This window comes from Macrobrachium rosenbergii, chromosome 26, assembly GCF_040412425.1.
Source record: "Macrobrachium rosenbergii isolate ZJJX-2024 chromosome 26, ASM4041242v1, whole genome shotgun sequence".
NCBI classification, from domain to species: Eukaryota; Metazoa; Arthropoda; class Malacostraca; order Decapoda; family Palaemonidae; genus Macrobrachium; species Macrobrachium rosenbergii.
Window position 1 is genome coordinate 43,346,681 of NC_089766.1, and position 25,574 is coordinate 43,372,254.

At 34.6% G+C, this 25,574-nt stretch overlaps 1 protein-coding gene across 5 annotated transcripts in view; it reads right to left on the reverse strand.

Moving 5' to 3' along the window:
* Positions 1-8,244: 8,244 nt before the first annotated feature.
* The window catches only part of LOC136853142 (perlucin-like protein), a 62,837-nt gene continuing 45,507 nt past the window's right edge, over positions 8,245-25,574 (reverse strand). For 2 of the 5 annotated variants that reach the window (XM_067128448.1, XM_067128449.1), the window contains 6 exons: positions 19,403-19,465; positions 13,577-13,642; positions 11,214-11,372; positions 10,640-10,745; positions 10,051-10,173; positions 8,245-9,446 (listed from right to left, as the gene is read on the reverse strand). In XM_067128448.1, coding sequence (XP_066984549.1) covers positions 9,368-9,446; positions 10,051-10,173; positions 10,640-10,745; positions 11,214-11,372; positions 13,577-13,642; positions 19,403-19,465 — 596 coding nt within the window. In that variant the 3' untranslated portion in view covers positions 8,245-9,367. Of the gene's footprint in view, positions 9,447-10,050; positions 10,174-10,639; positions 10,746-11,213; positions 11,373-13,576; positions 13,643-14,057; positions 14,903-19,402; positions 19,466-21,868; positions 22,117-25,574 lie in introns of those variants that run through there. The other 3 variants (XM_067128451.1, XM_067128452.1, XM_067128450.1) reach the window with 3 other exon arrangements.

Genomic DNA, 25,574 nt, shown 5'->3' on the forward strand with positions numbered 1-25,574 from the left:
TTTTCTTTAAAATTTTTTTAATTTTTTGTTTCGACCTTTTGGTTCATGCTTGTTCAATAAAGGGAAAACAATTGTTTCTAAGGCCTTTTATTTATATTTCTCTTTGTTCATCTGATTTTTTTTTATTTAAGAAGTATTCCATACGGGTACCGGAATTTAGGGCTTCTATATTTCAGTTTTGTGAAGTGTTTCCTTAAAGATATTTTCATTTCAAATATTCTCCAGGCAAATCTCATCCGTGCCGTTTCGCCAATTAGACTTTATTTCATCCCTGTGAGTTTTAAGAGATATTGTTTATGGGAGTATTTGGCAACTTCCCTTAAAATCTTGAGGATATCAATAAATGTCTACAAATTTCAGTTAAGCTATTTCCTTAAATGGGGCTTCCTTTACACAGTTTTGTGAAATACCTATATTGTAAAAAAAAAAACTTTGACAGGATTCCAATATAAAAATACAATTCGGTGAAGACTGTTCACTGAAGTTCATAAACAAAATTAAAAGCGGAGAGCTGGCATCTGTCAGTGGATACTGACCCTCCATTTCTCTCTGCACGAAAGGGAGATGCGTCTGTGGTAATCCATTTGTAGTTCTGAGTCCCTTCAGGATATTCAGTTTGCCTTGCAAGGGACTGACGTTAGACAGGTTGGTCTATAATTTGCTGGCTCTTTTCTTGGACCTTTTTTGTAAACTGGGGCCACATTACCTAGTTTCCATCCTTTTGGTGCCTTTCGTTGCTCTGCAGTTTTCCTGTAGAGTTTAAATAGGTGAGGAACTATCTCCTCTTTTAACTCTTTCATTTCTCTTGGATGAATCCATCCGGGTCAGGAGATTTGAACTGGTTAAGTTTATCTATTTTGCTTTTAACGTCTTCTTCTGTAAATATTATTCTGTCAAGCGGTTCTGCTCCTTCATATTTAATAGCTGGTTCAGGGATTGAGGTAGTGTCTTCAATTGTGAAAGCACTAGTAAAAACGTTATTCAGTAAGAATGGTAAGTCTGAGAGAGAGAGAGAGAGAGAGAGAGAGAGAGAGAGAGAGAGAGAGAGAGAGAGAGAGAGAGAGAGAGAGAATGTAAAAAATAGATACAATCTCTACAATAATAACTTCGATCAACAATGATTATCTTTATTTTTTCTTTTCATTTTCAGAAGGAGTGCGTCGTCTCGGTTGTGGTGAGTGTTATTACATTATTATTTCTCTTAATGATTCAAACATTTTGAAAGGTTTTCATTTGGATGAAAATGTTTTTTGGTGCCAGGTGTTGATTTTTGTCTTCTGCCTAATGTCTGTCTCTGGGGTTGCTTTTCATTCTTTTACTCTCAACATTTGTGGTGTTCTTCATTTTGTATTTGTTTACTCTTCCTTATCTATTAGTTACAAGTTGTGCAACACTACTAGTAGGCGTTCTGAAATGCATTCATTTTCAGTTTCTTAGGCAGTTCCAAGGGCTTTTGCTCCGTCATAAAAACTCAATTATTTTTTATAGCTTTTCATTTTCATTTCATAATTACACATCTTAAAAAAGACTAGTTTTTTTCTTGGCGTGAGAGCGCATGGAAGGCAGTTTAAAAGTCACTCAGAGTTGAACAATTCCTAACTTATTCTATTTTGAAAATGAACTACCCTTATCTGAAATTAAGTATGTACAGTATATTGCTCTTATTTGATCAGTTCTGTTTTGTGTAATGTGATCTACGGTCCCCAAGGAACATTTATAAAAATAACTGAAAACTCTACCTGTGAAATTGTTATACTCTCTGACTTTCTATACTTTCAACCTCGTTTTTGTAAAACGTTTTACTCAGGTCAAATAAACACATATATATATATATATATATATATATATATATATATATATATATATATATATATATATATATATATATATATATATATATATATATATATATATATATATATATATATATATATATATATATATATATATATATATATATATATATATATATATATATATATATATATATATATATATATATATATATATATATATATATATCCACCCAAGGATAATTCTGCCTTGAAAAATATATTGTATAAGCAATGAAGTTTTTTTTTTTTGTCATTCAAAACTCACTGGGAAGGATGATTTAAAGAACACTTAATAAGCCGGAGTATTTAAAAACTACAAAATTGTAATGAGTTAATTTTTCGTTCATCGTGCCCAGGAACTTTAGGGGTCAAAGTGCAACTCGGGAATACCCGGTTGTTTGTGACCCAGTCAGATGAATACGTTGTATTTGCATACACGATTCATGAAACGAGTTTCTGAATATCTTGACAGTTGACAGGGTAGTGCCTTCAGTGTACCTCACGCGTTGCACTGTAGGCATTACTTGAGGTTCTTTCCATCGTCCCTTCGGCCCCTAGCTGCAACCTCCATATTCCTTTTAATGTACCTCCATTCATATTCTTTTTTCCATCTTACTTTCTACCCTCTCCTGATCATTGATTTATAGTGCAACTGCGAGGTTTCCCTCCTGTTACACCTGTCAAACCTTCTTACTCTCATTTCCCTTTTCGGCGCTGAATGTGACCTCATAGGTCCCAGCGCTTGGCCGTTGACGTAAATTTTATATTATATTCTATTCTATTCTTATCAAAAATATTCTGCGGATAGGTTTCAATTTCCTTAACTAGCAGTATAGTGAACAGTGAGGTTAAGCTGTGAATGCCAATAAAAAGATTTCTGGATGGCCGAATGGTTACCAACGTCAGCATTTTGAGTCTACTGTAGAGTCAAATGTTTGTGGGTTCAGGGTTCTCTGTAACCATGAAGAGTATACTATCTACTTTTAATTGTCAGCTGCAGTCTACGCATAAAAACGTAAAAGTGATTTAATACTGACATACTGTACATTCTTACGCTCCAAAGGTTACAATTCCTTAGTTGTTTTATTGTGCAGATGGAAACATGAGTAAATGTATTTAATGTGTGCGTGTGTTCCAGTGTAGAAGCATATGCATTTTTGCATATTTACTTTTAAAATTCCATTTTCATTCATCATTTAGTCCCAGTGCTTGGACATATGGCCTAGACCTGGGACTCCACTTCTTTTTATCCTTCGGGCCAGCCCTATAGGAGGCGTTAATCAGCTCAGTGGTCTGTTAAACTGTTTTAATTTTAATAATAATAATAATAATAATAATAATAATAATAATAATAATAATAATAATAATAATAATATACCCCAGAAGGCTTTCATAAAGAAAGTTGCTTACTCGCAGTACTATATATACAGTAATAGGCAGTCAGTTCAACTTTTGAAATTTGTATAGCGGAACAAGTGGTTACCGCTGTCTGTACCTTGAGTCATATGGGTTTAAGGGCCACTCATTAACCACAAACATCACATACTCTTCATTCAATTTAATTACTCGTAGGGGGGTAGTGCCGTCAGTGCACCTCATGCAGTGCACTGTTGGCATTATTTAAGGTTCTTTACAGCGTACCTTCGGCCCCCAGCTGCAACCCCTTTCATTCCGTTTACTGTACCTCCATTCATAGTCTCTTTCTTCCATCTTACTTTCCACCCTCTCCTGTCAGTTGATTCATAGTGCAACTGCGAGGTTTTCATCCTGTTACACCTTTCAAAACTTTTTACTGTCAATTGCCGTTTCAGCGCTGGATGACCTCATAGGTCCCAGCGCTTATCCTAAATTTTATATTCTATTCTATTCTTTAATTTAATTAAAATATGCTTATATCACTTGTATAAGTGATTTAATTTTGACAAGCATAATGGTGAGGAAGAGAGCTTTTCTAGAATAAGTTGATTATTGGCAGCAGCAGTGTTGTTTACAGCTAACACTGAACATTACAATAACGCATAAATCCCTCGGGGCTTTGTGAGTCTAGTTTTTGATGCAGTTAATTAAAAATGTTGTCAAGAGGCCTTTCAGCTGTAGCTCTCAGCACTCCCATGAAAATACAACACTAACATAATCTGTTGAATTAAAGTGTAATTCTTCCTTTACTTAATTTTCAGGATAAACTATCAAATAATTATCTATACAAATAATTGAGCATTCTGAACAATTTTTGTGACAGGAATCGTATATCAGAACTTACTCTTTACACCAGTATTATAATATCCTATGAAACTGTCATATACATATATCTATATATATATATATATATATATATGTGTATATATATATATATATATATATATATATATATATATATATATATATATATATATATATATATATATATATATATATATATATATATATCATATATATATATATATATATATATATATATATATATATATATATAATCATGTGTATATGTATATATACATTATTGATTAGTTGATTTGTCTTCAAACTGGAGTTACGACACTTAGGTTATTGACGCAGTAATAAAATTAGATGGGAAAGTTTAAAAGGAGTTTCATATAAAAAATATCTAAAAATATATATACATAATCATATCTGCTCAAATACACTATCCATAAGTACACATACTTTATATGTATGCTATCTAAAGTTTGTTGAGGATGCCCACCTCCCTCGCAAAGATACATAGCTGCTCTATATTACAATCCTCACTGAGAATTGTAGCTAGGACAAGATATCCTTCTCTGGCACGTCCCCAGGACAGGAACCTATGTCTCAGATTCCCAAGACTGGGACATTCGACCAGCAAATGTCTCACAGTCAAGGGCACAGTACAGTCATGGCAGAATGGAGGATTTTCACGGGACATCAAGAACCCATGATTGAGTTCCTGCACGAGATCGTTCCTGTCTCCTTGGCATGTAGGGATATGACCAAGGAGACACTGATGACGTAATACTGCCCATTTTTTGGTTCGCTAAAATATTTTCCCAAAGGGACAGCCAAAACTGTTTAATGTTCTGGTCCACTACAGGATATGCATCCCAATACGGAAGTCGACATCCTCTGGGTTCTGGGGAAGTGGCTGCTGACTTAGCAAGTTGATCAGCTTGCTCGTTCCCAACCACCCCAACATGGGAAAGCCCCCAGCAAAAATTTATTTCTTTACCTGTTCTTTTCACTAAAAACAGCCATTCCAATATCTCAAAATTAATGGGTTTAAAAAGTTAAAAGATTCCAACGACTGAAGAACACTTCTTGAGTCACAATATATAGTAAAATTATTTCCATCCTGAGTTAAAATCTCCTTCAAGGCCTTTAAAATTGCACGCAGTTCCAGTATAAAAATAGATGCAACAGATGATAATCTCCCGCTTCTTTCTATATCAGGGAAGGCCACTCCAAAGCCGACGCCAGCACCTGACTTTGAGCCATCCGTGAAGACTGCAACGGAGTTATGTTGTGAGAAATGATCCAAAAATATGGACCGCATTGCCTCATTGGACATTTCTGCCTTGATAAAATGAACATATCTACAAAATTTTACCTCTGAGAGGTTCGGGGGTGGGGGGGCGGGCTAACTGAATGACTTGTTGGTAAATTCTCCATCCTTGTCATATTTCACTGCCTACTTATACATTTTACTCTAAAAGCAAATGGCTGAGGTTGCATGGGATGGTTTTCATAAAACTGCCAACGCCTTTCATTTCTGATACAAATGCTGGTCAGGAAGCCTCTGAAATCTGTACCAGCTCCGAACCAGCAGATGCTGGTAATGTAGATCCAGAGTCATCTCACCAGCATCTACCAGCATACTCTCAGTGGGAGATGATTTAAATGCTTCTGTAAACAATCTTACTCCTCCATGATGAATTAAATTGAGCATTTTTAGGCCATTAGTCTTTGCTGAAGTGTACACTTCACACCCTAAGTTAATTTTGAAAAGACCAAGGCTTTGTATAGTCTCAACATCTCAGTTCAGTCTGCACCCCTTGAACTTTGTAAATGGCAAAGTATATGTACATTTTTGTTCAATGACTTTTTTGTAACCTTGTTTTTTAATTGCTGGCATTTGCAGTGCTATACAGACACCACCCTACTTACAAACAAACGAGTTACGTCCCAGAAGGCCGTCTGTATGTTGAATTGTGTGTAAGTTGGCTACTGTACTCTTCATGCCTATTTAAGTACAGTATGATATAAAGTCAATACAATACTGTATGTACAGAATAGGCACACAAAACAAATTCTGAACTTACGGGTAGCTAAGGGGAGAGCTCTGGACACAGTTTTAATTTGCAATCCCTTTTGTTTGTGTCTGAATGTTTGTAAGTAGGGCGGTGTATGTAGTTTGTGACTGACAGAGTTTCCTCTCTTAAAGTATACGTAGGTTTCGTGTTTCAGGGTCATAAGATTCTAAAATAAGTATAGAATAGAATAGAATATTTGATGTAGTCCAAAGGCCAAGCACTGAGAAATATGAGGCCATTCTGCGCTGAAACGTTAGTTCACTGAAGGGTCCTAGTGGTTGGGCTAAATCCGTAAATTCTGTACATCTATGCATCAAGACCTTATCTGCAGATGCCTTGACTGAGCACAAGGGCAACAATATAGATGGTACTGGATACCACACGTAATCTACTCCCAAACATAGTAACTGATCATTTACCAATATTCATTAAATACTTCCCAACTGATTATAGTTACTAAGTAACCTGTGTATAGTCTAATGGCTATGCCAGAACATTAAAACTAGAAAATGAAGTTTCGCTTAGTAATGTATTGCTAGCTCAATATTTACATGGGCAGTTGATAACTTACATGGGCAGTTAATAACTTACATGGGCAGTTAATAACTTCCCAAAACAGATAATTAATGGTGTAAGAAAGTAGCGTATTTTAAAAACCACTAAGTGTTTAACAACATCTGGAGAGATGTCTGTTAGAACAGAATCTTGAAATCAAATTTAAAGAGAGAATTGGTATTGCCCATTAGTTGAACAATTTCTTGGGTCAGACATTTTTATAAATGAAAACTTGAAAACTTAATGTTGTGTATATGACATGTAGGGCAGATATGATTGAATTGGAAAGCTATCTATGACCTGGGGAACTAAAAGAACATCATTATTAATCTATGCTGGACTGCTAAGTCATGATAAATGGATCGTTATGTGATTTAAAATTGCAATATTAAGAATCTACTCTTGAAGTGCAATAGAAAGTGTAAATAAGTGTTTCTCCTCTAACAAGCTGTTTGATCAGTCATTGTCGTGACAAACCATCTTCCACCCTTCCCAATTTGAGCTAATAATCTCAAAGAATCGAAATATCTGAAGATTAGTTTTCTTCTAGAACTCGACTGCCTCCTCCAAGGGTACCTGTATTTGTCTGGAAAATATGCCAGTACTCGTGAACATTATAAGCATTACACATTAGAAGATTGAAGATGCAAATGTCCCCATTGTGCATTTTATACTGATGGTTCCAAATCCCTTAACAAGAGTAGGATTTGCTGCCACTTCACTTGAAACAAATTGAATCTTTCCCAGACAGAAACTGATTGCAATAAATTCAACACCGGAGATTATTGAAGGTAAATGCCTGACGTTCTTTTGCACAACAAATTAATTTACATTCCACAAATTATGTGAAGCTAGTTTAAACGTTGAAATATGTTGGAGCTGGACCCACATGGACAGAGACAGAGAAGTGAGGATACCGATAGAGTAACCAGGTTAAAATGGTGGAGTTTCAAATAGCTGCCTGCACCCTTTACAATGTGGTGCTTCAGTGGCACACTTAATCCGTAAGGGGGTAGTGCCATCAGTGCACCTCATGTGGTGCACTGTAGGCATTACTTAAGGTTATTTGCAGTGTCTTCGGCCCCTAGCTGCAACCCCCTTCATTCATTTAACTGTACCTCCATTCATATTCTCTTCCATCTTACGTTCCCCCCTCTCCTAACAATAAAAAAATTCATAGTGCAACTGTGAGGTTTTCCTCCTGTTCACCTTTGTTAGCTTTTACTCTCGATTTTCCTTTCAGCGCTAAATGACCTCATAGGCCCTAGCGCTTGGCCTTTGGACTAAATGCTATATTCTATTCTATGATTAAGTTTCATTTAAGTTATCAGGAATTCATCAAAAATTGTGTGACATTAATAAATAATAACAGCACACTGAACTTAGATCATAAATTAGATGTCATCTCAGAGGGAGCAATTTTTATACCTTCCTTTATTCCCCAACAGTAATCATTAATGTATGCCTTGTCATGCAGCCATACTGTACAGAAACTGTCGGTCAATGTAATAATAATGTGATACAAAGCTATTAAACGGCAGAAATCCTTTTAGAAAAAAAGAGAAGTATAACAGTAATACTTTATTTATCTCTTGAGCAGTAAGGCTACAAATGTAGTTCTTGTCTTTTAAGATACAGTATTAATTTTGATGGGTGAGATTTTATATAAATGCAGGATGGGACTTAGAATATTAAAAAAGAATACTGAATATAATTTGCATGTCTGGCCTTAGGCTTGAAGTAATGTTTATGAAAAAGCAGAAGTATATTGGAAAGCAATGAGATAAAGAAGTACTGCAGTTGAGTATGCAGTATATATTCTTAACAATACATAGCTGATTTTTTAAGGCAATTTCTCTGAGAAAGTTTTCTCACAATGGAATATTGCTTGTTTGTTCTTGTAGGGAATCCAGAAAGTATTTTTCTGTCTTTGCACAGCAAGAATGTTATTTTTGAAAAATTTGCTGGGATAACTTACACATTACAGCATGCACACGTCCTGCAAAGATAACTAAAAATTTTCCAACCAAGAAATGAACCCACAGGCAGAAGTTTGCTTGTCTAATTGAAGGAGGCATCCCCTGTCAAAGCTGTTGTAGGTATCGTTTCATAGGTGATAGGGAAAAAATGCTTGTTTAAAGATTTATATGACTAGTTTCTAAAGAATAGTGTCTGTCAACATGACGCTTCCATTATTTGAAGTGTAATTCAGGGAATTAGACTACGAAAAAAAACTCATGAGAGATTCCACCCCCTTTCAAATTAGAACAACTTTGTTTATTGAAATTACAAACCTACTTTCCTAGATGGCTGAGATTGTGCTCACCCGGAGAGAAAGTAAGACATAACAGAGAAACTACTCTGAAAGAAACGTACTTCACAAAGCACTTCAGTTCTCCTAACAAATGGGCACCCAGACAGCTTTATACTGAAGTTCCACATATAAATTACTGTGGAGGTTATTTTGTAGCCAAAAAGACCCCTCTCACAACAGATACAGTATATAAGTTTGTAAGTTAACCTGAAATGTTGCAGTTCTATTTACTGACTGTTAATTGAAGAAATGTAAACATGAACTGTGGAGTTGTCCAACAGATTACAGCTTAAGAAATACAAGAACATAACAGGCAATTTCACTTTATGTAGACACTTGGAAGGAAATCTACTCTTAGGCCTAGTCCATTTTCCATTTCACTTTTCTGTGGGCGTTTCTTCATCTAGCACTGAAGCAAAGTTCCAACCCAGGTAGGCAGGTTTCTCGCAGATGTACCTGTTGGTAGAATAAGATAACGTTTTCATATTTTTTCTGCTAAGGAAATAATTTTGAACTGGAAACCCTGGTTGACTTCTAACCCGTTGCCTAAGATGATAATAATGATTCAGCTTCCTGTAGCACAAGGAAAATGTGCACAGACACCACCCTTCTTACGAACATTCAGAGAGATAAACAAACGGGATCACAAATTAAAATTGTGTTCAGAGCACTCCCCTTTGCCACCCGTAAGTTCATATTTTTTTCTGCGCACCTTTTCTTTAAAATACAGAATTGTATGAACAGCAAATTGTGTTTTAGGATGAAAAGACGCACAGTACTGTATTGAATTTATATCATACTGTACTTAAATAGGCGTGAAGAGTACAGTAACCACCTTACAAACAATTCAACATACAAACAGCCATCAGGAACGTAACTCATTTGTAAGTGGGGTGATGTCTGTATTTAGATCAATGTAAAGTATTCCTGAGAAAGTAGCTACGGAATAGATTCACACCACAGGCTGTTATAGACTTTGTTTTTTGGAGTTAACTGAAGTGGACTACCCATGTATAATAACAATTCTTTTCTGTTGAAATGGTTTTACAGTATTCCTTACCTGAACTTCGTGTCACAGGCAATATCATTGAGACCATCATTAGAAGAGTGGTAATGGGCACAGTCTTCTCCTGCAGAGTTGGGTCCACAGCCATTACAGTTGTTGGGCTCACCTTTACGCCACCTGGTGGGAGTAAGATAATCTTTGCTGAGAAACAGTGAAGAGAGGTCGTAGTCACTCACTCATTTACCCCGTAGGGGGGGTAGTGCCGTCATTTGGTGCACTGTAGGCATTACTTAAGGTTCTTTACAATATCCTTTCCTAAAGCCCCTAGCTGCTATAACCCCTATCATTCCTTTTATTGTACCTTCATTCATAATCTCTTTCTTTCTTCTTAAATTCTACCCTCTCCTAACAATTGTTTCATAGTGCAACTGCGAGGTTTTCCTCTGTTATATCTTTCAAATGTTTTTACTGTCAATTTCGGTTTCGTCGCTGAATGACCTCAGAGGTCCCAGCTTGGCTTTGGCCTTTAAATTTAAATTCTATTTTATTCCCTAGTTTTATTGGAGAAGCATAATGCTATTTTATGATCTAGGTATCTGACTCATTGATCGTGAATAACTGTTGTTACAACTTCAGATCTTACCATGATTCAACGATTTGGTGAACGGTGCCATCTGCAACCCATCTATAGGTCCCCTCTTCTTGTAGGTCACTCAGTCCTATGTAGGTGTGGTGACCTTTTGCAAGATCTGCAAAGAGAATAACTGATTAGATTGAATGGGAAAGTATAATTATCCATCTTTGTCTCATAGGCCATTTTTGAAAATAAAAGTTATATCAGCTGTCTAGAAATTCTATGGAAACAGATGACAGGTGAACTTGTTCGAAGTTTATTATATATAATCTAGCTTTACTCCTCTATAACTCATTTTGAGAGATAGATCGCCAAGACAGTGCAGTTGTTCTGGGGATACCAGCTGGTACCAGTAAAAGAAATAACCTTTATGTTAACTTAGTTCTCTAAGGGCTTACTGGTACATACCAGCAACTTCCTATTAAAGTGTATTGTGTTCAGTAATATCAAATGCTTTAAAGATCAGAATCTTTGACTAGGTCTATTTGAGCTTAGAACAGTGACTTCTCTGTTGATAAAGCAAACTTGATGGTACTATTGTAGTGGCTTCCTTACATTTAAACTCACGATTACTTTTACTCACCACGGAGGAAGTTGTACTCGTCGTCATGAGTGATTTTGACCAAGTCAGAATTCAAGGCTATGCACTTTTGACGGCTCTCTTCCCAAGTACTGGTGTCTTCACTGATGAAGTAACAGGAGGATCTCAGCTTAAACCAACCCCTCCCACAGACAAAATGATCTGTAAGTCAGATAAAGATATTTCATAACAGTGTTGAATATTCTTGTGTAAGTGTTCAAGATGGTTTATCCGAGGCTTAGTTCCTCATTGGGCAATGCATGTGCCACCCACATGATCTTTTGCATGGCTCACTGTAAGCGGTTCTAATGTTACCTATAAATTCTAGCACAGGGTTTGCTTTCATCTTAAAAACTTTATCACTTTCATACATTGATATTCTACTCTGTACTTCCTCACTGCCCTCCAAATTCCATCTCTAGTAATTTCATTATAAGATTTCTCATGTCCCTCAAATCTGCTTTTTTCCTTTACTGCTTTGGTAAATAACACTATCTGTCTCTTCACAAAATTATCTAAGATTCACAAGCTCTCCCTTTTGCCTAAACTTGCACTGTTCTTCTATTATTATCTATCAGGTAATCTTTAAAGTGAAAACGTGTCCACATAATTCTTTTAAACACTTATACAGAATCACCTTTTCTCTTATACTAAGGAACCATTTTTTCTCTGACTTTATTCTTCTGGAATCTTTCCAAAATCCAGACATACCTTACACGCCCTGGTCAAACACTTGATTAGGCTATCACCAACATAATGTAGAATCTCACTTGTGACTCCATCAACTCTGGGTGACTCGATTCTTCATCTTTTCAATTTTCCTCTTCACATCCTTGACAGTCAATTGGACAGGCTTTCTCAGATTCACAAAGCTTCCATTCTTGTGTCAGCCATATTGCCTCTTTCTATCCTCTACGTTCAGCTTTTCAAATGATTGACTCCATCTTAAGTGGATACTGACTCCATTTTAAGTGGATACTGACTCCATCTTAAGTGGATACACTTCATCTTAAGTGGATACTGACTCCATCTTAAGTGGATACTGACTTCATCTTAAGGGGATACTGACTTCATCTAAGTGGATACTGACTCCATCTTAAGTTGATACTGACTCCATCTTAAGTGGATACTGACTCCATCTGAAGTGGATACTGACTCCATCTGAAGTGGATACTGACTCCATCTGAAGTGGATACTGACTCCATCTTAAGTGGATACTGACTTCGTCTTAAGTGGATACTGACTCCATCTTAAGTGGATACTGACTCCATCTTAAGTGGATACTTACCCCATATTAAGTGGATACTGACTCCATCTTGAGTGGATACTGACTCCATCTTAAGTGGATACTGACTCCATCTTAAGTGGATACTGACTCCATCTTAAGTGGATACTTACCCCATATTAAGTGGATACTGACTCCATCTTAAGTGGATGCTGACTCCATCTTAAGTGGATACTTACTCCATCTTAAGTGGATACTGACTCCATCTTAAGTGGATACTGACTCCATCTTAAGTGGATACTTACCCCATATTAAGTGGATACTGACTCCATCTTAAGTGGATACTGACTCCATCTTAAGTGGATACTTACCCCATCTTAAGTGGATACTGACTCCATCTTAAGTGGATACTGACTCCATCTTAAGTGGATACTGACTCCATCTTAAGTGGATACTGACTTCATCTTAAGTGGATACTGACTCCATCTTAAGTGGATACTGACTCCATCTTAAGTGGATACTGACTTCATCTTATGTGGATACTGACTCCATCTTAAGTGGATACTGACTCCATCTTAAGTGGATAAGTGGATACTGACTCCATCTTAAGTGGACGGCATCTTCTTCGAATTCCTCCATTGTCAGCTTGTGTTGTTAAGCTCTGTTTGTTCTCTGATCGTTCTTTCAACATTTTCCTCCTCCAGTCCAACTTCTTTTCCTCTCGGGAGTACTTGGCCAAATGTACTCTCTCTCTCTCTCTCTCTCTCTCTCTCTCTCTCTCTCTCTCTCTCTCTCTCTCTCTCTCTCTCTCTCTGACCTTACCTTTATCTGCCTCTTACTTAACCTCGATGCGATATTCTCATCATCTCTGCAAAAAACACCTCTTGTTCTGTGCTCCTTCACTTTTGAGATCAGTTTATTAGTAAATTATGTATATATATATACTGTGTATATATATATATATATATATATATATATATATATATATATATATATATATATATATATATATATATATATATATATATATATATATATATATATATATGTGTGTGTGTGTGTGTCTATATATATGTATATATATATATATGTATTATATATTATATATATATCATTGAATAACAAAACGTTTAATACTCACCTGTGGCCATTAAGGTGAACATTTTCATGATTCCTAAGGCGACTCTCTCTGAAGCAACCGCTTGTGCTGGAAAGAAAATGGAAATTATAGTTGGAAAATTTTTTTTTTTTTAATCTATGGGTCGTGGTAACGCTTGGCAATAATCTTGAAGAGCCACTATGCATATAATATATATATATATATATATATATATATATATATATATATATATATATATATATATATATATATATATATATATATATATATATATATGTATGTATATAATTTTACCACTATAAAGAGACAGGCAGAAGATCATTTCACAACACTTTCCTTCACGTTAAGTAGTAATCCCTGAGGCCTCTAGTGATATCACTTGAACATCGCAATTTCTCTTAAGCATAATACGAATCTATTATGTGACAATTGACAGATTCACAAATCCGAAAGAAGCAGCTCATTGAACTTCCCCAAGATTCCCCGACGCTCTTTCCCTCACCTTGTACTCCCTGAGTGAGGTTGTCAATCGAGTCTGCAATTCTGCTCAGTTGAATATGATCCATTTGCTGCGAGTAGCAGCGACCAGCCATTGCAAGAAGAAGAATGGTCGCAAGCAGACGAAAGCAAGTAGCAACGGCCATACTCGAACAATCCACCTATTTGGCTCAAGGAGTTTAGCTTAGTACTCGCTCGAACAGCGTTCTTCTTCTGTCTGAGTTCCCACCAAGACGTGGGCGTCCTTTTATAAGCTCTCTGCTGTGCGCACTCTTAAGGATGTCTCCTGCGACCCCTTGGCATATGACTGAAAGGACTTTTAAATGCCCAGGGAATGTCGCTCACACGCGATTGAACGAGTGATGGTACTGCATGGAAGCTATGGTACTACACGGAAATCTTTCCTAATGAACTGCGGTTTATTCTGCAGATAAACAGTCAAAAGATACACATTCATTCATGCATGCATGCAAGCATATTATAAAGAAAGTGCTACTGAATACTGAAAAGAATGGCACACAGCAACAGTAATATACTCGTGAAATCTTTCTCTGCCTCCCCTCACTTTAAGAACACTGACGTCATCACTGGCTGGGAAACATTGAGATAAACGACGATGATAAGACCTTAGATAACGATAATCGTGGCTGTGGCCTCACGCTGCGTCGTCCTGTTCTGATGAACCCTGACTTAGATACAAGAGATACTTGTATGTTCGTTCTCTCTTTCTTGGTTACAATTTGTTGTGCGTGCTCTCTCTCTCTCTCTCTCTCTCTCTCTCTCTCTCTCTCTCTCTCTCTCTCTCTCTCTCTCTCAAAGACTGAAAGCACGCTTGTATCTCTGTACGTTCTCTCTCTCTCTCTTTCTCTTCCTCAAAGATATAAAGCATGCTTGCATGTCTGTACATATTCTCTCTCTCTCTCTCTCTCTCTCTCTCTCTCTCTCTCTCTCTCTCTCTCTCAGAGATAAAAAGCATGCTTGCATGTCTATACATATTCTCTCTCTCTCTCTCTCTCTCTCTCTCTCTCTCTCTCTCTCTCTCTCTCTCTCTCAGACAACGTACCTCTTGAGCAGCGCTTTTAACTTTGGGTATTATTCACTTACGTGAATCTGGCGACCGTTTATCTGAAAATATACTGTTTATTATACACACACACACACAACACACATATACATATATATTTATGTATATATATGCATATATATTCATATATATATATAATATATATATATATATATATATATATATATATATATATATATATATATATATATATATATATATATATATATATATATATATATATATATATATATATATATATACATATATATATATATATATATATATATATATATATATATATATATATATATATATATATATATATATATATATATATATATATATATATATATATATATATATATATATTCAAATATATACATATATATGCATGTATATATATACATATATATATTAACATACTACTTAAATATATATGTAATTATCCAGTGTGACTAAGCAGTTCATAGCTAAGTTTACAAATTAGGCCTGTAGATAGTTCCAAACCTACTGCCTATAGTCCTCCATACTGTAAATGAATACCATTACCTATCTGCTAGGGTCAAGAAAAGTGGCGTGGTAATATCAGTTGTACCATAAATACTTGTTGAGGAGCTAAGAGGTTGTATTCCTTTGGCGATACTCCCCTTAGAAAAAAATGCATGTTATTTGTAATACATACATACATACATACATACATACATACATACATATATATATATACACACACACACACACACACACACATATATATATATATATATATATATATATATATATATATATATATATATATAATTTGTGCATATGTAGTTCCATTAATTTTAAATGTGGACACATTATAAATGATAATAACATAAGTAATAAACATGAACTTTCTGTTTAAATCAAAGGAATACAAACAGAGTATAAATGTAAAAGAAATAACACACACACATATAAGCTATATGCTTATAAGAAGACATATGGCAGATAAACAACAGAAGAGTAGCTTTTAAACATTTTCGAGTTGACACAAACAGCATTCGTTGAACAGTGGGACGAGACATGAAATTTAGATGAGAAGATATAAACATAGCCTCCTCACGCTGCGTCGTCCTTTTCTGATGAGCCCAATAATTTTGTTTGTTCTTTCTTAGTTACATCACTCAAAGATAAAAAGCATATATTGCATATCTGTACATATATCTCTCTCTTAGACAACGTATTAACATGCAGGGCTTTTAACTTTATGATATTATATAGATAGAGAATATATATAGACCATTTATCTGAAAATGTACTGTTTATATATACACATACACACAACACATATATATATATATATATACATATATATATATATATATATATATATATATATATATATATATATATATATATATATATATATATATATATATATATATATATATATATAATCTTAATATATTACTAAAATATATATGTAATTAGAGAGATTGTTCCAAACCTATTGCCTACAGTCCTCCATACAGTAAATGATTACCATTATCATCTGCTGTCAAGAAAAGTGGCGTGGTAATATCAGTTGTACCATAAATACTTGTTGAGAAACTAAGAGGTTGTATTCTCATGATACTCCATTAGAAAATGCATGTTTTTTATATAAAAAATGCATGTTTTTATAATATATATATATATTCGTTGATATATATATATATATACATAGATACATAAATACATACACATATATAAATATATACATACATACATGATATATATATATATATATATATATATATATATATATATATATATATATATATATATATATATATATATATATATAATGTAGTATATTATTAATTTTAAATGTGGACACATTATAAATGATAATAACATAATATGAATTTTCTGTTTCATGTTGAAGCAAACTTTGAGTGTATAGAAAAAAATTTCACACAGGCACAGAAACGCCCACAACCAGAGAGAGAGAGAGAGAGAGAGAGAGAGAGCTTTTTTTCAAAGGCATTCGTTTTGACGCTAGACATGAGATTTTTCCTCCACGGCGTGTCCCTAGTAAAAGGTTCTCATTGGGAATTCAGAGAAGAAGAAGAACGCTGTTAGACCTAGTACTTGAGCCAAAGAGGTGGAGTTTTAGTATTGGCACTTGGTCCTAGCAGACGATATCTGATGAGCAAGGTCCTTTTTCCAGGAGTACAAGGTGAAACGAGTCTTCTTGGGGAAGGCACAGCGGCTGATTTTGTAAAAGGACGCCTTAATCTCATTGGGAATTCAGAGAAGAAAAAGAACGCTGTTAGACTCAGCTAAACTCCTTGAGCCAAAGAGATGTCGTGTTCTTGTATGGCCGTTGCTACTTGCTTTCGTCTGCTTGCGACCATTTTTTTCTTGCAATGGCTGGTCGCTGCTACTCGCAGCAAATGGATCATATTCAACTGAGCAGAATTGCAGACACGATTGATAACCTCACTCGGGGAGAGTACAAGGTGAGGGAAAGACCGTCAGGGAATCTTGGGAAGTTCACTGAGCTGCTTCTTTCTGATTTGTGAATCTGTCAATTGTCACATAATTGATTCGTATTATGCTTAAAATAAATTGCAATGTTCACGTGATTTCAGTAGAGGCCTAACAGGGATTCAAAAGTTTTAGGCAGAGAGAACCATAATAAAAGGATTTCTGGGTTACCCCATTACAACCGTTTATATTCGAAATAGGATAATGTTAATTGTTGAATGTAGAGTAAGCTGCCTTTTCGGCGAATTAGCCAGACGCTGTGGCGGGAAAATTGCTTCTCTCGCCGTTCACTACGGCAAGATGGTTATTGGACCACACCTATCTGTTTACGTGTTGGAATATTCAGTATATACTTTTAATTTCTATAAATGCGTTTTTAGGATTTTAACTTTGTTTAGCATCTGTTTAATGGAATTTGTGGAAATGTTATTTTTACATTGAGAAAGGAGAAAGCTCTGGTTGAACTGCTTTTTACTTCAAGCTGTCACCTTATTCGCTAAAGTCACTGGCATCAGTATCATTGCTGTAATTATAATGGATTCACTTAAGCTGGAACCCCAAGAGTGGTGCATCTTGATTAACGAATTCAGTTGAGCGAGGGGGGAGGGGGTGGAGTGTGTTGTTCCGTCTCCCTCTCACACTCTCTCTCCCGGACCGCAATACAACTTATTCACGCAAATCACCTGATTGATAAAACATCTGTTCACTTTATTTTTATGAGCAAGTATTTGTTTTTCATCATTCTTTCTCGAGACCGTTTTTCAGCCAAGAATATTAGGGTGGTAATCATACAATGCTGACAGTAATATCTTTATGACGAGCCCAGTTATAAGGAGAAACAAATAAGGATTTTTACATAAAAGTGTCTCGCTGCCGCTGCATGATTCTATGGTAATTCCTCATTTCTCGGAGTTGACTGAAACAAATTTGTAGCTACTCCTTTTATTTAACATTACAATTATGTTAAAAAGACGTATCAGTGCTAGGCTACATGTTATTAATAAATGAATATGTAAACGAATGTAAGGCTCCTTTGATTAAGGGAGACCACACTAATAGTGTCTCGAGAATGAATGATGAAAAACGAATACTTCCCCATAAAAATGAAGTTGCGAACAGATGTTTTATCAATCGAGTGATATGCGTGAGTTGCATCACGGTCCTGGAGGAGGAGGGAGGAGGAAAGAGGGGACGGAACAGCACTCTCCACCCGTATCTGGCTAAAACACACTTTATAAAAATTAAAAGTATATACTGATATACTTACGTGTAATGAAGTAACACGCAGAGTAGTAGCAGAGTAGGTGTGGTCCAATAAAGTTGACATCTTGCCGTAGTGAACAGCGAGAAAAGCAATTTTCCCGCCACTGCGTCTGGCTGTTCCATTCGCCACCCCGAAAAGGCAGCTTACATTCAACAACAATAACAATATCCTATTTCGAATATTAACGGTGTAATTCGCATACAGTAAATTATTAAAATATACTCTTCAGTTGCAAATGTACACCCAGATATCCTTTTATATACCTAAAACTTACACATAGCGTAACTATTTAAAGCCGGGGCGCAGTGTTACCATGCGCGAGCACCACAGGTGGGTGGACAGATGAAAAAAAACCGACTATAGCGTCGAAAGGCCTCGAGCACTCCAGTGTTTCCGTTTCCTTCGTGGATTGTATCTTTATTTATATATGAATATATATGTATATATATGTATATATATATATGTATATATATAATGTATAAATATATATATCTCATTGAATAACAGAACGTTGATTACTCACTTGTGGCCGAGGTGAACAATTTCATGATTCCTGAGGCGACTTTCTCTGAAGCAACCGCTTGTGCTGAAAAGAAAATGGATATTATAGTTGGAAAATGGGTTTTTGCTCAGCTATGGTTCGTGGTAGCGTTGGGCAATAATCTTAAAGAGCCAGTACATATATATATATATATATATATATATATATATATATATATATATATATATATATATATATATATATATATGTGTGTATATATATATATATATATATATATATATATATATATATATATATATATATATATATATATATATATATATATTATATATTTATATATTTATATGGTGAACAGTAATAATGGCACAGGCAAAATAACAGGTAAAAATGGCACAGGGTAAAAATATATTGATTCATTTACAATGTTTCGCCGTGTTTATTACTAACCCTCGGGTATCAAATGTCCCCAAGGGCATCTAATCCCCGAGAGGCTAGTACTAGACAAAAGTGAAACATTTGATCTAAAGGGCTAGTAATGAACACGGCAAAACGTTGTAGATGAATCAATATATTTTTTCCTTGTGCCATTTTTTCCTATTTTTTCAATTTTGCATATGCACTTACAACCCTGTGCTAATTATTATATATATATATATATATATATATATATATATATATATATATATATATATATATATATATATATATATATATATATATATATATATATATATATATATATATATATATATATATATATATATATATATATATATATATATATATATATGAATTTAGGTTTAAAGCACAGGCAAAATGGCACAAGTGAAAAAAATAGGAAAAAGTGGCACAAGGGAAAAAATATATTGATTCATCTACAACGTTTTGCCATTTTTATTACTAGCCCCTTGGGATCAAATGTTTCACTTTGTCTATATACTATATATATATATATATATATATATATATATATATATATATATATATATATATATATATATATATATATATATATATATATAAGGCGTCCACTGGAATAACCAGGTTTGGCCACATTTTAAAAAAGCGAGAAAATCGTGTTCAAAGTTTTAAAACTTAGAAAATGCCATAGCAACATTATTATTTTGTTTCTCAGAGAAAATATTTATATGAAAATTGTTGCAAATTTACTGTACTTGAGAACGCTAGGGTAGTAAGAAAAATTAGACTTTACAACTTTTGCTACTAGAAGCTAGAAAGTAGCAATAACTGAATGTGCTACGGCATTTTTAAGCATTTGAAACATTTTGAACATGGTTTTTCACCACTTATCTTATATACTCGACAGGTAACTTTCCGATTGAGAGTTTGTTGGTTGGTAATAGTAAATTGGTTTAAGTAGCCCAGATACAATTTTTGGAATGTTCATTAGCTACTAGAAGTGTCTTAAGCGACACCAACAAGTAGCAAATTCAGATATTAATTTACTTTTGTGAATTTGTGCATAAAAGGAGCCCCAAACTCAAAAAATGTAATGTTATAACGTTTTAGGCGCATTTCCCTTCCCAGAGAGTTAATGTGCTAAAAATTTCCTACTACTTGCTACTAGTAGCAAGTAGTAAGAAATCGGCAAGAAGATTGTTATTCAAAAAAAAAAATCAATTAAAACAATTTGTACAGGTACAAAAAACAACATAGTATAATAATACATGCTCAGTTTGGGTGTTTGTGTATGACTGCTACTTGCTACTTGTTCCTACTAGTAGGCATTAATAGCGAAAAACGAGTCCAAGTCGACAAAACAACAAAAAGTCATAATGAATATCAGGTAAGTGCATCAATTTTCCTTAATACTAACAGTAAGGGTTTGTTAGTAGTGTTTTTGTTACTAGTAGCTCCTACTAGTAGCTAGCAGGTATCACTAATAATAATTCCAAGTTGGAGATAATTCAACACTACTAGTCACACGTAAGTTAAAAATTGTCTTTTGGTACAAGTATGCAGCAGCAGTCCAGTCTTGCAACAATAAGTATTAAAAGTCTGCAAGCAAAAAATAATATCAGTTTACAAAAAATTATTTATAAATGGCTTAAGGACGCGTTTACAGTGTGCAAACAAGGTTTCGCGACATTCCACATCAAAGTTTATGTTCTGAAACCGACTTTGGGACGAAAAAACGAAAATTGAGGGGGTGTGCCCAAACCTGGTTATTCCAGTCACACACACACACACACACACACACACACACACACACATATATATATATATATATATATAATTTTACGAGCATAAGCAATTACCGCTGGAGAGAGACAGGCAGAAGATAATTTCACAACACTTTCCTTCACGTTAACTAGCAAATCCCTGAGGCCTCTACTGAAATCACGTGAATATTGCAATTTATTATAAGCATAATACAAATCTATTATGTGACAATTGACAGATTCACGAATCAGAAAGAAGCAGCTCATTGAACTTCCCCAAGATTCCCGACACTCTTTCCCTCACCTTGTTCTACTTGAGTGAGGTTTTCAATCGCGGCTGCAATTCTGCTCAGTTGAATATGATCCATTTGCTGCGAGTAGCAGCGACCAGCCATTGCAAGAAGAAGAATGGTCGCAAGCAGACGAAAGCAAGTAGTACCGGCCATACTCGAACACTCCTCCTCTTTGGGTCGCGAAGTTTAGCTTTGTAGTAGCTCTAGCAGCGTTCTTCTTCCCTCTGAAATCCCACAGAGACGCGGGCGTCCGTTTATACACCCACCGCTGCCCCTACTCGTAAGGGTGTCTCCTGGGACCCCTTGGCATATGACCGAAAGGACTTGGAAATACCCAGGGAATGTCTCTCACATGCGACTGAATGCGCGATGGTTGGAAGCTGTGGTACTACACACAAATCTTGTGCAATGAACTGCGGTTTATTCTGCAGATAAACAGTCAAAACACACATTCTTTAATGCATGCATGCAAGCATATTATAAAGAAAGTTCTACTGAATACTGAAAACAATCGCACATAGCAACAGTAATATACTCGTGAAATCTTTCCCTGTTTCCCCTCATATTCTGAACACTGACGTCATCACTGGCTGGGAAACCCAAGAGGAAGAAGGAGGATAAAAACATATTAACGATAATCGTGGCTGTGACCTCACGCTGCGTCCTCTTATCTTGATGAGCCCTGACTTAGATAAAGAGATACTTTTATGCTTGTTCTCTCTTTCTTGGTTACAAGGGTTTGTTGGGCGTGCTATCTCTCTCTTTCTCTCTCTTCCTCAAAGATAAAAAGCATGCTTGCATGTCTGTACAAACGGACAAAAGTACAATACCTGCCTCTCTCTGACAACATTATCTCTCTACTGAGCAAGGCTTTTTTTACTGTATAATTCTCTGAAAATACATTTTCAATATTTTTCATTTATCTGAAAATTGAATCATCTTCAATATAGTCATATAGTTTATATACTCATATATATAGGTTTTCCAACTCAAAACAATATATAATTCCAGTGGAAGCAGTTCAATGGCAAGTTTAAAAACAGGTCTGTGGATTGTTCCAAAACATTGCATACAGTCCCCATACTATAAATGACTACCATTATCTATCTGCTAGGTCAAGAAAATGGCATAGGAATACAAGTGAAATAAAGATGGTTAAGGCAACAGAGTTGTTTTCCTTCAAGTGTCTACATAAGAAAAAATGTGTTTTTGTGTTATCTATATATATATTTATATATATATATTATATTATACAATATATATATAATCATGTATATATATTTCTTGTATTAATATGTCATTAAATAGAACTGCAACATTACATCAGGTTTATTACAGATATGATATACTATACTGTATCTGTTTTGTAGTCTTTTTGGCTACATATAATATACGTGCTTTTATACCCTCCACAGTAATTTTTATGTGGAACTTAAGTATAATAGCTATATATGTGTGTGCTCATTTGTTAGGAGAACTGAAGTATTTGTGTGTATGTTTCTTTGTGTGTGTGAAGTTTCCACTGATGCCTTTCTTTCTCACCATTATAAATGGTAATACAGTCTCAATTAAGGAAAATAAGTTTGTATTTCAAGGGAAACATGGTTAAAGAAGAAATTTGAAAGAGAGAGAGAGAATCTCTCATAAAAGAGATTTTTTTTTTTGTAAAGTAGTTTAAACCTGAGTTGACACAAAAATAATTGAATTGTTGTGTTGACAGACATTTATACTTTATAAACAAGTCATATAAATCTTTAAACAAGGATTTTGTCTCTATCACTTATGAAAGGTATTCAAAACAAGGTTATAAATTCCTTTCACTTTGATATATATATTTCTATATATATTTAAATAAGAACAATGAATAGATAGCTAAAATTTAAACAAATTTATTATTTTAATCATTCAGGGGTGTACATGTAGTATCTTTATAATATTCACTAAAAATAGATTGATGCATCCTGCAATGCAGATGCGGTGTCAAATTCTGCAACTGAACATCATTCCTCGCCTTCTGTAGACACAACTTACAAAAAAAAATACCATGAATTGAAAGAGATCCCAACATAGATAGAATCCTACAAATATAGATTTAAACCAAATATATAACTCCTAGGAGGTGGAAACAACTTTCAATAGGAAGAATATGCCGTCTTGAAATTGTTACATGAACTATTAAAACAATAATCTTCAATTCAATAATGTCTAAAAAATCAGTTGTCGTTTACGAGATTTAATTTATGGACAAGTGATATGGACTCAGAAAAATGACTTCAATAGCCAATTGATGTGTGCCAACAAAAAAAAATGAGACCAATGTTCAGAATAACCAGACGTCTTAAAGTGTTAAAGTCACCATTCAAAACTCACGTCTCAAAAAAACAAGATCTCCATTTGCAGTTTTGTTGTTCGTGAATTAATTATAATTCAAACACTCCCGGAGGGGGTTAGTGCCGTCAGTGCACCTCATGCGGTTCACTGTAGGCATTACTTTAGGTTCTTGGCAGCGTCGCTTCGGCCCCTAGATCAACCTCTTCTGTTTTATTTCTTTCGCTGTACTTCCGTTCAGGTCCTCTTCCATCTTACTCTCCAGCCTCTCCTAACATTTGATTCATAGTGCAACTGCGAGGCTATCCTCCTGTTCCACCTCTGAATCCTATTTACTGTCACTTTCCGTTTAAGCCCTGAATGACCTCATCATAGGTCCCAGCGCTTGGCCTTTGGCCCAAATTGTATTTTCTATTCTAATATTCTGTTCTATAACTCTAACACGCACTACTGAGCGACAGTCAGTATTTTTATCAAGAGATTTTAAAGAGTTGCAGGATTATAATTATTGAATTCATTTTCTTAAGGCAAACCCTTGAGGCCATACCTGCGACGATGGAGTATTTGGACTCCTTGGTCGAATTAAAATCCTTGACCATTTTGAGGTCTGATGGTCACGCCACAAATTGGACCTCCACTAACCCCTAAAAACATCACATAATACAGAATTAAAACTACTGATGACACGTAGAAGCGAAAGAAGCCAAATGAGAGTAGAAATTACTTGGGATATTCGTTGCAAGAAAAAAAAAATCTTTGTAGACATTCCTGAATATGTCTTATATATGATTTGATTAATATATATATATATATAATATAAATATATAAATAATGCAATATATGTATATATATATATATATATATATATATATATATATATATATATATATATATATATAATGTATAAGTATATAAATAATGCACAGTATATGTATATGTATGTATATATATATATATATATATATATATATATATATATATATATATATATATATATATGTATATATATATATATATATATATATATATATATATATATATATATATATATATATATATTACTACAGACTGGACTGGTTTTGATGAGAATTTACACACAAAATTATAATTGATGCTGCCACGAAACCAAGGGAGTCCAGTTTGTAAGCAAAAGGGGAGTTAATGGAAGACTTACCTCAGAATTTTCCTGGAGTTATAATTTAAGGTGGAAGGTCGCCATATTGGAATTTAGAATTCTTTGCCAATTTCCAGTGATTTATTTATAGAAACTTAACCAATTAACATTAGTAAATTAACAGTTAGACACCATACGACATGATCACTGAGGGACAGATTCAGAATAGGCACAGTAACAATAATGACATGAACTGGCAACAAGTAAGTGGATAA